This window comes from Montipora foliosa, chromosome 2 (genome assembly GCF_036669935.1).
Source record: "Montipora foliosa isolate CH-2021 chromosome 2, ASM3666993v2, whole genome shotgun sequence".
NCBI classification, from domain to species: Eukaryota; Metazoa; Cnidaria; class Anthozoa; order Scleractinia; family Acroporidae; genus Montipora; species Montipora foliosa.
The window spans coordinates 64042931-64057930 of NC_090870.1; the positions used below are offsets into that span (position 1 = coordinate 64042931).

At 41.9% G+C, this 15000-nt stretch overlaps 1 protein-coding gene across 2 annotated transcripts in view; it reads right to left on the reverse strand.

Annotated features, from left to right (window-relative positions):
- LOC137985384 (uncharacterized) overlaps positions 1-15000 on the reverse strand; it is a 30903-nt gene that overhangs the window by 1883 nt on the left and 14020 nt on the right. Inside the window, exons 11-24 of one of the 2 annotated variants that reach the window (XM_068833001.1) lie at positions 12838-12992; positions 11373-11451; positions 10861-10939; positions 10618-10685; positions 9575-10323; positions 8563-8701; positions 7176-7426; positions 6768-6844; positions 5926-6019; positions 5014-5056; positions 4852-4921; positions 4203-4308; positions 1579-1707; positions 1-253 (exon numbers count right to left, since the gene is read on the reverse strand). The exon at positions 1-253 is cut by the window's left edge and continues 1883 nt beyond it. In XM_068833001.1, coding sequence (XP_068689102.1) covers positions 149-253; positions 1579-1707; positions 4203-4308; positions 4852-4921; positions 5014-5056; positions 5926-6019; positions 6768-6844; positions 7176-7426; positions 8563-8701; positions 9575-10323; positions 10618-10685; positions 10861-10939; positions 11373-11451; positions 12838-12992 — 2144 coding nt within the window. In that variant the 3' untranslated portion in view covers positions 1-148. The remainder of the gene's footprint in view (positions 254-1578; positions 1708-4202; positions 4309-4851; positions 4922-5013; positions 5057-5925; positions 6020-6767; positions 6845-7175; positions 7427-8562; positions 8702-9574; positions 10324-10617; positions 10686-10860; positions 10940-11372; positions 11452-12837; positions 12993-15000) is intronic. The other variant, XM_068832995.1, reaches the window with a different exon arrangement.

The window sequence follows — 15000 nt, forward strand, 5'->3', positions numbered from 1 at the left end:
TTCCTAAAGACTCAAAATGTTGCCCAAGGACTGACGTCACACAAGAATCCAGTGCTTAACGAATTCAGTGTAAAAGCTTGTCTGGGACACTCACGGTCCTCCAATGAGCGTCAACTGACACCACTGCGGTATTGCTTAAGCCACACCTTTAAAACTCTTCATCATTTTCCACTTCCATCCTAATACTGTCCAAGAAACTTGAATTTCGTTTCTTCATTTTCTTCCGCTGCTTTTCAAAATTCTTCTTCTTGTCCTGTGAGAACAATGGTAGAGTGAGCTACGTTAACTGTCATCTTAAACCTCACACATCAACGTGATAACTTCATTGGGCGTACTGTGGTTGCCGCAAGGCAAATTTTGCAAAACAACAACGAGGTCCTCCCCGGGGGGTCCTTGTTTCCTTTAAACATTTGCTTTTGTTCCCTTACTCCCGAAATTACTTTCAAACTTGTTCCCAGCTTTTTATCCCTAAAATATATTGACATTGTTCCCCTGTTCCCCAGTTCAAATTAGCCATGTTGCCTTGTTCCCAAAAACCCCTGGGAGAGCCTCAACAATGAGCTAGCTGACAGAAAAAATTGTATGAAAGAAGCTTGAAAAAATCCAGGCTTGCCCTGTTCAAGCCTGGATTTTTCCAGGCTTCTTTCGCAACTGTGTTCAAGTTGCTTCATAACTGTAATGATCATTTCCTTTCTTCTCGCGAGTTTCTTTGATATCTTTGATCACATTTGAAAAAATGACAAAAAGAATATTCCCTTTTATTAAAAAATGAACTACGGATATCAGATTTCCAGCATTTTCATTGGCTCGCCGGACACAGGTTATCAGTTCATATACCTGCTCTACCTAATATGGTCAAGGAATGCGTCTGCAATAAAGTGAGCTGAAAACAGTTTTGCAGCTCTGAGAAAAAATGCCGACAAAGGCCGTCTTGGACCGGAATTTTCCGAGGCAGAAATCGATGTTTCAGTGGCATCTAGTTATTGATCCTGGAGTAAGTTTTTAATAAAACAATTATTCGACTCGGGCTTGCTGGATATAAAATGATTATAACCAACTCGGCGCTACGCGCCTCGTTGGTTACCTATCACTTCATATCCAGCGCGTCCTCGTAGAATAATCGTTAAATACATCACTTCTGTGCTGATTAAGCCGCATCGACGGTTTGAACTCTTTTTAGGAGAAAAGAGTGAGGGAAAACTGAATCAGACCAAACATTAACGTTTACTTCTTTTCAAATTAAAAATAAAACAAAATAATTTTCACGTTGCTTATCTGCCACAGAGAAACAACTTTTTTTTTGTAAAAGACACATTTCAAGAACGCTCTCGCAACAAACGCAATATGCAAAGACTTAAAATTTCTCCATTTTATGTCAGTTGAATTGCAAGGGATATTTAGGGACTTTACGACGTCTTTTTAAGACGCGAGCGAATCCGCATGAGGTACATAATGACTGATATTTAGTGCCTGCTTTCTTTCTGACAAATTTACCGTGGGCACCAAAGATACTTTTCAATCCATTTCTCTTGAAACCAATCAATATTCACGTAAAATTTTACCAACGTCAATTCCCACCTCTATTGTAGTTATGAAATCAGTTCTGGCTCGTGATGCTGAATCGGGTCGTTCCCTTCCTGAGCTGGGCCGCTGTCTCGACGCAGAATTTGGTCGCGTGTCCTTCATCCCTTCCATTGTCACGTCCTCCTGCAAATCGGAAGATCTTTGTCAAGTCCTGATCTGCTTAGTTACAAAAGTTCCGTTAAAGCTGGTATCATTATTATCAGAAAATATGCGAGTTTTTGGGTAAAAAAATACACAAAAAAAGTTGAATCAAAAAGTCAAGTGAAGTTATGATCCTCGCAGTTATCACCGCAATGCGTGGAGAGCCCCGAAAACTTCAGGACTTCAAAGCGGGTTTGAACCCGTGACCTCAAGATACCGGTGCGACGCTCTAACCAACTGAGCTATGAAGCCACTGATGTTGGAAGCTGGTCATATGTGGGTTCAAAAAGTCCCCGTGATAAATGAATCAACGATGAAGTGATATACGAAATTAATCATATATTGAACTGCGGATATGTACCGGTAATCAACTGAAACTAAGATCGTCGCAGTTAGGAACGAAATTTTAGTAATTGCGTGGAGAAGCCTGAAAGGTTCAGGACTTTAACGGGGTTTGAACCCGTGACCTCGCGATGCCGGTGCGACGCTTCTCCACGCAATTGCTAAAATTGCATTCATAGTGCGAGAATCATAGCTTCACTTGATTTCATATCCGCAGTTCAGTATATGATTCATTTCATATATCACTTCATCATTGAATGAACAAGGCAGGTCAAAACGACAACAAGAGCAATGGCAAGGTATAAGTGGTGGGTCGCTGGGAAAGTTCATAACTATGTTATAGTTACGGCAACCAGCACAAGAGTACACGAGATTATTTTTAGTCCCCCCCCCCCCCCCCCCCCCCCCCTCCCTTTCAGAATTTAAGAGTTTTCCTGATAACTGAGTCTAGGGGTGCTTACCATTCAGCCAAATAATCCGGATGGAATGATCGTTGCATAAAGGTAAGCGATTTTCCGAATTTCATGACCAACCGGATGAGAATGGCGCTTACCATTTACTACACAGCATTCCATCCCGCATATTTTACTCGATCTTGTGAGAAAGGGCCTGGAAACGGAAGGATTCTCGCAAATGGTAAGAGACCGTAAGAGCATTTCGCGAATTCCGTTCCGAACGGAAAAAGAGGACTACCTCTGGAGGTTGTCCACAATTTCCGAAAAGATTTTCCGGAAAATTGCCTTTCCATTTGACCCCAAACCGAAATTTCCGGATTTTTTGGCTAAATGGTAAGCACCCTAGATCTCTCACTTGTCGAATTAAGATGCCAATCCAAGCGCTCCGGTAACCTAGCAACTCTGATTTGAGTCACGATGACACCATATATACGTCCATAAACCAACAGTTTTCTCGAAAGATAGAAGTGATCCTCGCACTCCATTCCGGAAAATGAAGTCAATTATCACTTTACAGCCACCTGAATGGTCATGGATCCCGTTAAACAAGGCCGGGCTTGCTGCACACCTCCGCCTACGTCCGCCGGGCTACGCGAACCACAAACCGTCTTCATCGCAAGCCGGATGTGGCTTCCATGAAGTGCGAGGATCGACACTTCTATCTTTCGTCTATAACTCTCACTTCAAAGTCACATTTTCTTTCATTTAGAGCGAGTTTCAATCGAGTGTCGTAAAACCAAAACCAAAGTAATTACTTTGGCCAATCAAAAAGGACTGAGACAATCCGGTAAACCAATCAAAACTCGAAGTAATTACACGTAGCCGACACAAAGCGCGGGAAAATGTGAACGCGCAAGCCACGATTGGTTTTGGTTTCACTTCTGATTGGTTGAAAAAGTGACGCCAGAACTTTGAACCAATCACTGAGTGAAGTATTTATAAACCAAAGCAATTCGCTAATTACTTTCGACACTCAATTGAAAACCGCTTTAACAGTTTCGTCTTTTTAAATGCAGTGCTGAAGGCTTTATTCGTCTTAACATTGTGCCCGCAAGGCTCATAGACTCACATGAACATATCTGATCGGAAATCCACGCATTTAGAGGGGCGAATTGGACTCTTCTAAACATGGAGCGTTTCTCATATGTCGTCGCTAAAGGCTGTTTTGTGATGGAAGATTTTATGTTCTTCCATGAAATCTTTTGAACTTGTGGTACCGCGGGCTCAAAATATACCGCACGATTTTCTGCATTATTTTGCTCATGCCTATTACTCAATTCCGGGTAAAACCGGCTTCAAAACCGGTTTGCTTCACGCGCGGTTGTAGAAGGCTGCGTATAAATGGAAACGGTTGGATCCGCAGAGCTTTTCATTTTGCCAAGAATCGTCACGCGAGAGACTATGTTAGCCGGGAAGTTAAGGGTTAAGTGTGAAAAACAAACGAAATGGTGTTCGAAAATATATCTTTTATTCCTATGTGTTAATGAAGAAACCCAATGTGGAAGATGTATACCTCTAATAACGGACACCTGACTAAAACAGCTACAAATTTGACAGTGAAACATCGAAACCTACTCCTTTTCATTGTGGCCAACCCTAAACAACACTGAAACAACACTTCACCATGACTAATCCAGTCCCGGGTTGAGGACTAGTGGAATGACGTTGGTTTTTACTGACCTCGGTATCACTTATCCAGCTGTCCTCTCCGCTCTCGAGGCCACCCACTCCACTATCTGACACTTTAGATGGCACTCCATCTTGATCACTGCCCACAGAATCAACACTGCAAGAGCAAAGTAAGAGCCATTTGACACATACTGGCCTTTCTTTGACAACTTCGTACAGGCTCATGGACAGCCACCAGTGGTATTGAAAAGAAAAACACACCCTCCTAGGGTTTAGGTTGCGATTTAAGCAATAGAGGAGGTTTTCCGTATTTCCCTAGCCTCATCTAAACACTCGGGGAGTTGGGAGAATTCTGCGTCTCGGGTTGCATAACTGTCGAGAATTGAAGATAAATGAAGGAAAATGCTGGTTTTTTTACTTCTTGATTGAAACAGATTTTCTTGATACACGCTCATATTTCCTACCAGCCAATCAAAACGCGCGTCTGACATAACCAATCAAAATTCGTGTAATGTCACAGCCGTGTTTCCATACTCTCATCTAAACACAGCTATTGACCAATGAGATTGCGCGTAATATCCTGATTATTTTATAAAAATAATATGATGCATTAAGGACATTCGTGAACAACTTCGTCAGAAAAAGGATGAAAAGAATATAACACTGTGCGATCCTCGAGTCTTGTATTTCTCGATCTAACCTTTTTCTTCTCTTACTCTCGCTTGTCATCAGCTGAACGAGTGTACTATCCTGTCGTGTCAACTCTTTTTCTGAAGAACACAAAATTGGACCGTTAATTTCTTGCTCATGCAACAAAATAAAACAACAGGCTAACAGAAAAAAGAAGACTTCGCAAACTTACTAAATTTTCTCAAGAGTTTTACCAAGTCTTCATGCCCATATTCCTAAAATCGAGAAACAGCAACCACTAAGAACAATCATTTCTTGGCAAGCACTCCGGTATTCAACGTGCAATATTTATGACATAGAAGGCCAAATTACTCAATTCTAATTGGTTGGCAATCGAGGAGGGCTTTTTTTCCTCAATACAAGGAACACAAGGCCGTATTACTGAAATGCTACCGGTTAGTTCGTTCCTTGGTTACGGTTCCTAAATTTGGTGAATTTTGTCAACAAAATGGATGACTCAGCTTACCTGCGTTTCGCTCAGTGTAGTTAACGAAGAGATGATAAACAAATTAAAAACTGCTAGCGATCACTAAAACACTAGAAAAAATGCAAATTTGTGGCTTTCTGTTTTCAATAAATGGGCGGCAGAGAGAAAAATCGACTACTCTTTACTGAACTTGAACGGCTTGCAAAGTTTAAAATTTGGCCCTCTTAAATTATAAAAAAGTAATTGTATGGGTTCCTCGTAAAATTAAGGATTAATTTCACTCCTGTTTTCAAAACCATTTTGAAGATGGTCTCATCATGACGCTATTCAAGCAACTTTATCAAAACGTTGAAAACACTTGTGAAATCAATCATTACTTTCACTCGGCACCACATGGTTACCTATACTTAACACCAGTTGCTTAGAACATTTTACATGTGTTCCTTTAAAACCATGCAGCGTTCAAAATATACTGCAAATGGTGAACAAATTAAATATTCTTATTTCAAGACGACCATTTCGAAACTGAATAACTTGGTCGGGAAACTACGGTTACCAAAATGTCCCAGATTCAATAACGAGACAAAAAACCTTGATTACTTGGCAAACCCTCAATCAAGTTGTATGCTGCAGAAAACGTAAAAATGCAAGATTTACCTCGGCGATGTCCAGCGGTGTCCGTCCGTTGTTATCGACAACGTCCACTTTTGCTCTGTTTGTAACAAGCCACTTGACACACTCAATATATCCACTACAACACAGGACAAGACAAATATATCGGATTTGTATAGCTTAACGACTAGCTTTAATAGTTAACTCACTCGTATTTTTCATAATCTGAAACAAATTGTACGGGAGGCCCCAAACACATGTCCAGACCCGCCCTGGTTTTTTTTTCCCGCCACTTAGTTTCAGCTTCTTTGTGTTTGTATTTATTACCAACGGCCGCTTATCAAATTTTGTTCGAGGTTTTGAAATAATTTATTTGACTTGGTTATAGGTTTTTACAGACATAAAACAACAGCATAGAAAACAGAAGGAGATCATATAGGGGAAGATCATATAGGGGGCGATCATATAGAGGGAGATCATACAGAGGGAGATCATATAGGGGGAGATCATATAGTGGTCATCAAGCGCGCCTCCCACCTCTGTGACCCAGGTTAACTCTGGCCTCGGGTCGCATGTGGGTTGAGTTTCAGTCGATCTCAATCTGACTCCAAGGGTTTTTCTCCGGGTACTCCGGTTTTCGTCCCTCATCAAAATCGACTCCCTGTAACTTAACTCTTTAAGTTTTACTTTAGTTTCCTCTTAGCTTGAGAAACTCATGGTGGCTTCAACATGCAAATTTTCTTTTTCGTTGTCCAAAATATTATTTTGCCACTCGGACGCCTGTTTAAAAAATACATCATGTGTTGCTGCACTTTCCAAAGAAAAATATTTGAATATATATCCTCAAGCAACCATGTGGCAACTTCCTTTTATAACAAACGGGTTACCTCATGCAGGCAAGATGGAGTGGAGTGAACTCATCCACTGTTCTACAACTTAATGTGCTTCCCATAGCTGAAAGAATCTAAAAATACAACAAAAAAAGGTTGCAACATAATTGGAACACACCAGATTGTTCGTAGCCCATGTAGCACGGATGTCGCCTCGCGTGTCTCGAAACTCGCACGCGCGCCTCTCTACTTTGACTACCACTGTGATGCTTATGACATTGACTGTCAATCGCTGTCAATAGGGATGATATATGTTTACAAACATTGCTTTTGTTATTCAAATGTGCCAACCACAGGAAAAAAGACCCTTTGTCTCGACAGACATTCAGGCTCTGGTTGGCACATTAATGACAATAAGTGACGTCAACGATACCTTCGCTATAGCGTTTTTTTCCTTCAACTCACCATCATGCAGTTGACGTGCCCATTCATGGCCGCCAAATGCATCGCGGTATAACCAGTTGGTGTCTCCTCTGCCAGGTCTACACCACTAACTGCAAGCCACTTGACACAGTCCAGCCTACCATTGGCTGCGGCTATATGAAGCGCGTTCATTCCCCGCTCATCCACTTTGTTCTTCACCTCTGGCATCACGTTTATCAGTTCTTTGATTCGCTCAATATCTCCAGTCTTGGCGGCATCGTGAATAGAAATGCCTACAAAGAGAGCAAAGTTAAAATAACTTGAATTGGACACGTAATACTCAGGATTTATCTGTCTGAGTTTGGCTAATGCATGGAATGTTAATGGCACACCTTCAACCGACAGGCATTGCATGCCGCGGAACAAGTTTCATATATGAAAATCCCGTCAAAGCTGAAATTCATCCAATCAGATCCCTACGTTAAGCAAAATTTTCATTACAAAATACACCTTATTCCAAAATGGCTGCCATTTAGATATTCTTTTGTTTTTATTGAAATTAGACCTGGACGCCTCGTTCAAGGCAAAATATTCTTTTGAATTTTCAGCTCAAGAACGAGGCATCAAGGGCGAATTTGAATAAAAACAACAGAATATTTAATTGACGGCCATTTTGGAATAAGGTCTATTTCCATAGCAAAAACAAAAGGTCGAAAAGCTTGTCGGTTAAGGGTGGTTAATCACGAACTCACACTCAACCCGGTATTCTTAGCCAAATCTGAAGGTCGATAACATAACTTATACAAGGAACAACTTGTGCATGTATATATGCATGTCTACTTAACAGACCACCCACTCCCCTGTGGGGCTTTTCAGGGCCAATGAAACAAATTCTTGAAATAGAGCGAGTTTCAATCGAGTGTCGTAAAACCAAAACCAAAGTAATTTGGCCAATCAAAAAGGATGGAGACAATCCAGCAAACCAATCAAACTCGAAGTAATTACATGCAGCCGACACCACGCGCGGGAAATGTGAACGCGCAAGCCACGATTGGTTTTGGTTTCACTTCTGATTGGTTGGCGCGAGAACTTTGAACCAATCACTGAGTGAAGTAATCATAAACCAAAGCAATTTGCTAATTACTTTCGACACTCTGAAAACAAATCAGTACGAATCCTAAGTGGACGGAGGCGGACCAGTTTGCCATTTACAAGCGGTGCAGCCGAGAAGTTGAACAGCAAACCACTCTGCGGTACTTCAGCTAGAGGTCAGAGCAGTATCTGATCCCAGGAACAGCGCCTTAACCACTCGCCTATAGCCCTGCTTTACGGGCAAAGTCTTGCCTCGACCACAAGATCGAGAATGATGTGCGTTAAATACTATACCGAACTGCCACCAAAAGCCGTAAATATACACCCAAGAACAAACCTTTTCTCAGGATATTTTCGCTCTCATGAATAGATTCTTTGTGACGTTGTCGTTCTTGCTCGTGTCTAGCGCGAATACCAGCTCTAAAGCCTTCGACAAATTCATCACTTTGAGCAGAAACAGGCCGCTCACGCTCATGCTATTGAAAAAAAAAAAAAGGAAAAAACAGAAAAGTATAATAAATGAGTTTCAAACACGCCGTGTTTCATTATCTTGGGGTGGTTTGCAATAGTTTCAAAAGTAATTGTACTATTTTTTATTTCATTGCTGCGCTTAGCGGAGGGGTTGGCGCGGTGGTAAGATCTCTGCCTTCCAACCCTTAGGTCCCGGGTTCCATTCCCGGTTCTGCCGAGAGTGGAATATTTGGCGACCTTCTTTCCCGTTAAAGTTCACTCAGCTTTCCATCCTTCCGAGGTCGGTAAAATGAGTACCAACATGCATGGACTGCTTAGAAGTGGCTGCCATTTGCGCCTGTATATGCTTCCAGTCCGCTGGGGGTAAATTGATCATTGTAAAGCGCCTTTGAGACGTTTTTTTTTAGTGGCTGACCTCAATTGAGACCTTGCGCCATATCCTCATTCTCGTCACCAGAGCCTCGGATCTTGTCTCCCTCAGTCAAGAGAAGAGCTCTGGGTCGAGATTGGCCATATCCTCAGCTACAGTCTATGGCAAAAACTAACGATGTCTCGCTGACACGAGCTTTTCTGCGCTAGAGCCGGTAGTATGCGCTTCCTTTGCCTTTTGCCAGAAAGGATGAGAGGAGAGAACACATCCACTATAAATGGGCCTCTTCCGATAATTTCTTTTTCAATCTAAATTCAGTTAGCCCGCGGTCATGATGCGCGGGTATTTTAAGCAAGACACGTGATTCGTTAGTTTTAATTACGTCATTAAAATTCGAGACCAAAATAACTTTCACCTCGTGCGGCACGGGGATGTGTTCTCTCCCCTGTCTTGCCCTTGTGCATGATAGGCTCATTCGGTTGTGTATTTCTTCAGTTTAAATACTGACCTGTGGTTTCGTGTCTCCAGTAAACTCCACCCGTGGTTCCTCCTCGTCTTCCATATCTCTCATTTCCTCTCTTTCAGCCTTCGGCTCTTTATCCTCTTTCTGCTCCTCTTCATCTTCTTCCTTCTCCTCCCCATCGCTTTTATCCTCTTCGTCTTCTTTCTCAATTCTCGTCTTTACTTCACTTTCCTCGTCTTCTTCTTCTTCCTCTTCTTCTTCTGACCCAGATTCCTGTCTTGCAGACTCCAGCTTTGTTTTTTCCCCGGTCTCTTTACCCGCCAAAAACGATGACACAGCGTTTGAAATAAGTTTTTTACTACTTGAGCTTACGTCTTTGTTCTTCTCTTCTTGTTCGCTTTCATTCGCGCTAACATCCTCCTTATCTAATCGGTGTTTTTCAGAGTCCGAAAATTCGCTTTCGCTTTCTTCATCGTCTTCGGGTTCGAAAAACTTCTCGTCATCTGGTTCGTCTTCTCTCTCGCTGATATCAAATAAGGTTTCAGCCTTAATTGATACTAAGCCATCTTTGTTGGTTTTGCTTTTCTCTATTATTGGCGGTGGGGCTTGTACTGGAGGCTTCACTTTGAGCGGTTCTTCCTTTCTTCTCGATTTACTTTTCACTTCTCGCAATTCAGGAATGGGAACATCATCATCCTCACCGCTTGAGAAGCTCTCACTTTCGCTGATGCTCTTATAGAAGTCGTCGCCTCGTCTTTCGTCGATTCTTGGTAAAGCAGCGACAAGATGTGACGCTTTTTATAAAGGGAAAGAAAGTAGAGTTAACGGAAGAGCTATTCGACTAAAGTAGGCTACCAGTTATCTCGCCACCGGAATTCCCGCCATTAGCCAGCCAACTCGCCACTAAGTGTTCTCCGCTCTTGAAGCACACTTGTCGGAACTTGAAACAACCGTGAAACAATAAGTTCTCAACTCGGCAATAGCATAGATACACAAATCGCTCATCATTCATAAAACAACATAACTGGGTCAAAATCAAGTACAATTGAATATAGTTTAATCCACCAAGAGATTGACGTTTGATTTACCTGGAAAAACATCGCTCAATGAAAGGTCTCGAATAATCTGTCCATCATCGTCCCGTGATGATAACCATCTGTAATTTAAAGAAAAAAAATGTTACGAAAGAGACGCGTAGAGCAATACAGGAACAAAGGCAGGAAAAAGCCAGTAGAAAGGAAAATACTGTTCCTCTGTGTCAGCAAGGTTTAAATTCTACAAAAGGAATGTAAAACCGTCAAAGGAACAATATTTGCAAAGTTTTTACTCACCGGTAGCACGGAAATTCGAAGGCTCGCGTTGCTTCCGGGCCTTCCTTGATGAAAACCTTGTCCAGAAACCAGCCGTAACCTTAAAATATCAAAGCAAAAAATGCTGCATGAGTGCTGAAACGACTTGAAAATAAAGATGCAAATATTTCGTAGCCAGAAGGGGTGAGCCTCTTCGTTAGAAGGGCCGGAAACTTGCCGTGCAGTTCTGTGATACATATATTACACTCTTCCTTTTTTTTATTTTTCTTGTATGTTTCACTTTTTGTTTGTTCACGTTTTTTTGCCTATGATTTTTCTTGATTGAATTTCAATATTCAAACTTCGCACAATTTCGATTCAATTTGTAAAGCGTAATTTTTAGCGTAATTTTGCAACGTTGTTACGTAACTTCAAATTTAAATCCAAACCGTACAACTAAAGATGACATTGGAATGTCGAACCATCCGCCTTTTGAAATTATTTGTCGAACTGCTATTCTACAGATTATAGACCATACCATAATCTTGACTTACCTAACTTGGTTTCACTGTGACCGATTCTAATACTTGACAATTTTCCAAGGAAAACGGAATCGACGGAAAATATATCCACCTAAAGAGAGAATAGAGATAACTTGATCGACGCTTATACTAACGTGCAAAACAAGCAAAAAGAATATTGTGATCAATCCTCTCTTCGTTTCATCTAATAGGGTTAACAATTTCCATCTCAGTAATTCATTTCAGTAGCAAGAATGAACCGTTTCCACAATTTCAGTGCTAACAGTAAAGCGGGTTAATTGTCAGCTGATCCTAGTTTAATGGCCTGGCTCCCACGGGTCTCTTATAGTTCAGTGGTAGAGCATCCGAACTAGTAATCGAAAGGTCGTCGTAGGTTCCGACTCCTGCAAAGTAGCAAATTTTTGCGATCGACCCCTTAAGCTCAGTGGTAGTGTCCGAAATAGTAATCGGAAGGTTGTCGTAGATTCGACTCCTGCAGAGGAGCATGGGATTTTTCCGATTAGCCCATTAAGCTCAGTGGTAGAGCATCCGAACTAGTAATCGGAAGGTCGCCGTTAAGGTTCCGACTCCTGCAAAGTAGCAAATTTTTCCGATCGGCCCCTTTAGCTCAGTGGTAGGGCATCGAACTAGTAATCGGAAGGTAATTAACTATTGGAGGGTAATGGGAAGTGCTTGTTTTCCTACCCAGGTATACCATGTGAGCGTTAGCCCTACTAATGGAATTGCGCACCGGTGGCTCAGTTGGTTGAGCACCGGGCTGTCACGCGGGAGGTCGTGAGTTCATCTCCGGCCGGACCAACACTCAGGGTCTTTAAATAACTGAGGAGAAAGTGCTGCCTTTGTAATTACATCTTCAAACGGTTAGACTCTCTAGTCTTCTCGGATAAGGACGATAAGCCGGAGGTCCCGTCTCACAACCCTTCAATGTTCATAATCCTGTGGGACGTAAAAGAGCCCGCACACTTGTCGTAAAGAGTAGGGCATGTAGTTCCCGGTGTTGTGGTCTGGTCTTTCTGGTCTGGATAGGGTAGGGTGGAGCACCTCGCATAGGACCTCGAGTCCTGTTCGTGCTCCTTCCCCCTGGGCAGGTTTGCCCAGTAGAAGAGACAAACCAGATGTCTCGTAAAACATTGGGCCCACAAAAAAAACAGAGAAAAACTCGGACCATGGTGGGAATTGAACCCACGGCCTTCCGGTTAGATCACCGCTGCTCTACTTTGCTACAAGGGCAGACGGGAGCAGGTCGTGGGAATTTAAGATGTCAATTTCACGGCAATGAATATGTACAAGTACAAGGAGGGTTATGTTTTTGGAAACGTTGGCTGTGTAGCCCCCCTTGGATCCGCTACTGTCTTCACATACTTAAAATGATCAAAACGTTTGCCCAGGAATATTTTATGCGGGAGAAAACGAATGATTCTTGAACAATTTTGATCTGAAATGACAGGACTCCTGAGACAAAAAGTTTGGCACTGACCTGTCCTCTCTGAAACTTGGTCCTGTGTGTTCGTGACCGTAGAAGAGGCCTCTCCCCTGAATTGCCATACTCTCCAAACACTGTTAACTTTATTAAAGCTTTTGTTCCAGCACCAAGCTTGTCACCAGTAAGGACATAAACTTCATACGTGAGGACTAACAAGACAGAAGGTGGAAAAAATGAATGTAGATCATCCTTTTTTTCCGTAGAGTTAGTAGAAAGGAATGGTTTTGGAAGTCGACGAACGCCCTTAATATGTTTTTAATTACATTCTTGCTCTAATTTGTAGGCAAACACAATAATTGTGAAGCGAAGATCGATTGATTATTGCAGTTTGAAAAAAGGTTACTGGAGCAGCAGATCAACCGGTAAAAAAAGATTTTGCTAACATATTCATCTGTTATCTAACCTGTATGAGATCTGAGTCCAGTTTACAATGTCTTTCTTTTAGCCCCAAAGATAAGCAGTACCCTCTGAGGACCAGGGTGAAGAAACGTATGACACAAAAGACTTTTAGTGGATGGTCTCAACTCATCGACCATCAGCAAACAATCTACTTGCCTGACCCCAATCGTTTGCTGAGAAGGAAAGATGTGTGTCTAACAAGACAAACGCATATAGGAAGCCAACCCTATAATCATTTTAAGCCTGCATGGTTTTCACTAGCGCAAGCATAAACGCAAGCACAAGCACACGACACTGACACAAAGATTCACTTGTTTAATGTTCTCTATTACAACGCGGCGCTGCGAGTAGGACCTGGAACGGGTCTTTTTAATTGGACGAACATCACAGCTTGCGTTGTGCTTGGGTTTCTTCCCTAGGAAAAGGAAAATTTTGACTTAAGCTTGCGTCAGGCCCGTTTTCAAGGTGAAATAAGCGCTCTTATGCTTCCGCTTGTGCGCTTGTGCTTGCGTCGCTAGTGAAAATCCTGCAGTTGTCCTTGCGATTTTGGGCCTCCCCTGGATCTGAACCCCTGGGGGACTAAATCCCCCTTCGCAGATTTGGACCTCCCATTATGGCTTATTTTGACTGTTTATCGAGGCAGAGTTAGAGATTTTGCATTGGGGAAACTGACCGATACCATAAAGTATAAATCTTTGAGAAAAAGACTACGATTAGTTCATTTTTCAGTAAAGGTTGTTAAAGCATTCGCGGCGGCATTTCGTAGAGTAGACCTTTCTGACAGAAGCCAATTAAATCCTGCACTAGAAACTCATTGAATTGTCATGTTAATTTTCTAATAAGGAGAAAAAGCAAAGTCAGACTTAAAGGGGCTAGGTCACGCTATTTCAGATAATTTTGTTTAATTTTGTTAATTATGAGGTCTAAACGTCAAATTGGCAGAGCAAGAGTCTTTTCTTTGCAAAATCACGGCCACATAACAACTGAGGATGATTTTTTAGCTTTGTAAATGACACTTTGATATAGACTGATATAAACTTGAAAAAAGGTGGGCCGACGTTTTCAAATTTACCCAAATTCAATCCATTTCAATCCTCTCCAGTTTTGCCCATCCATGTCCCTTCTTCGCTTCCCTGTGTTTTGTTAGAGTTCTTCTATAGTTTTGAACAGTTATTTTGATATTTTAGTTAATTCTATGACCATTCGATCAGTGCTGAAATTGCCTAAAATTGCGAGACCTAGCCCCTTTAAGCTTCAGTTAAACTTGTTTTAAGCACGCGCTGTAGCCTTTTCCTAAAGCGTTGTTTCTTTCATGATCTTTCTTTTTCTTCCATTTGATAGTTTGAAGGAGCGGCGCTTTCACAAAGGAGATGCCACTTTTTGAAGTGAAGCACTTGGTTGGAAAACGCATTCATAATAAAGAAGGCTTCAGAAGATATAGGAGAGGCAGTGAGGCCAAGTGCTTTGGGGGCTTGCCTTGAGATCCGGAGATCCCAGGTTCAAGACACGTTCTGACCACTCATTGAATTTGTTTTTGGAAGTCCCTGGTTTTACTTCTCGGCCGCACTTGTAAATAGCCAATTGGTTTGCCTCCGGCTAGTTGGGATTCTTAACATTTGGTGCTGTTTTCTGTTATTTTGTTCATTGTGCGTCATTGGCCCTGAAAAGCCCCTACGGGGAGTGGCCAATTAAGTATGTATTAGCCATATCAAAAATACCATAATTCTCTTAGTTTGTCCCACCAAAATTTTGCATAAG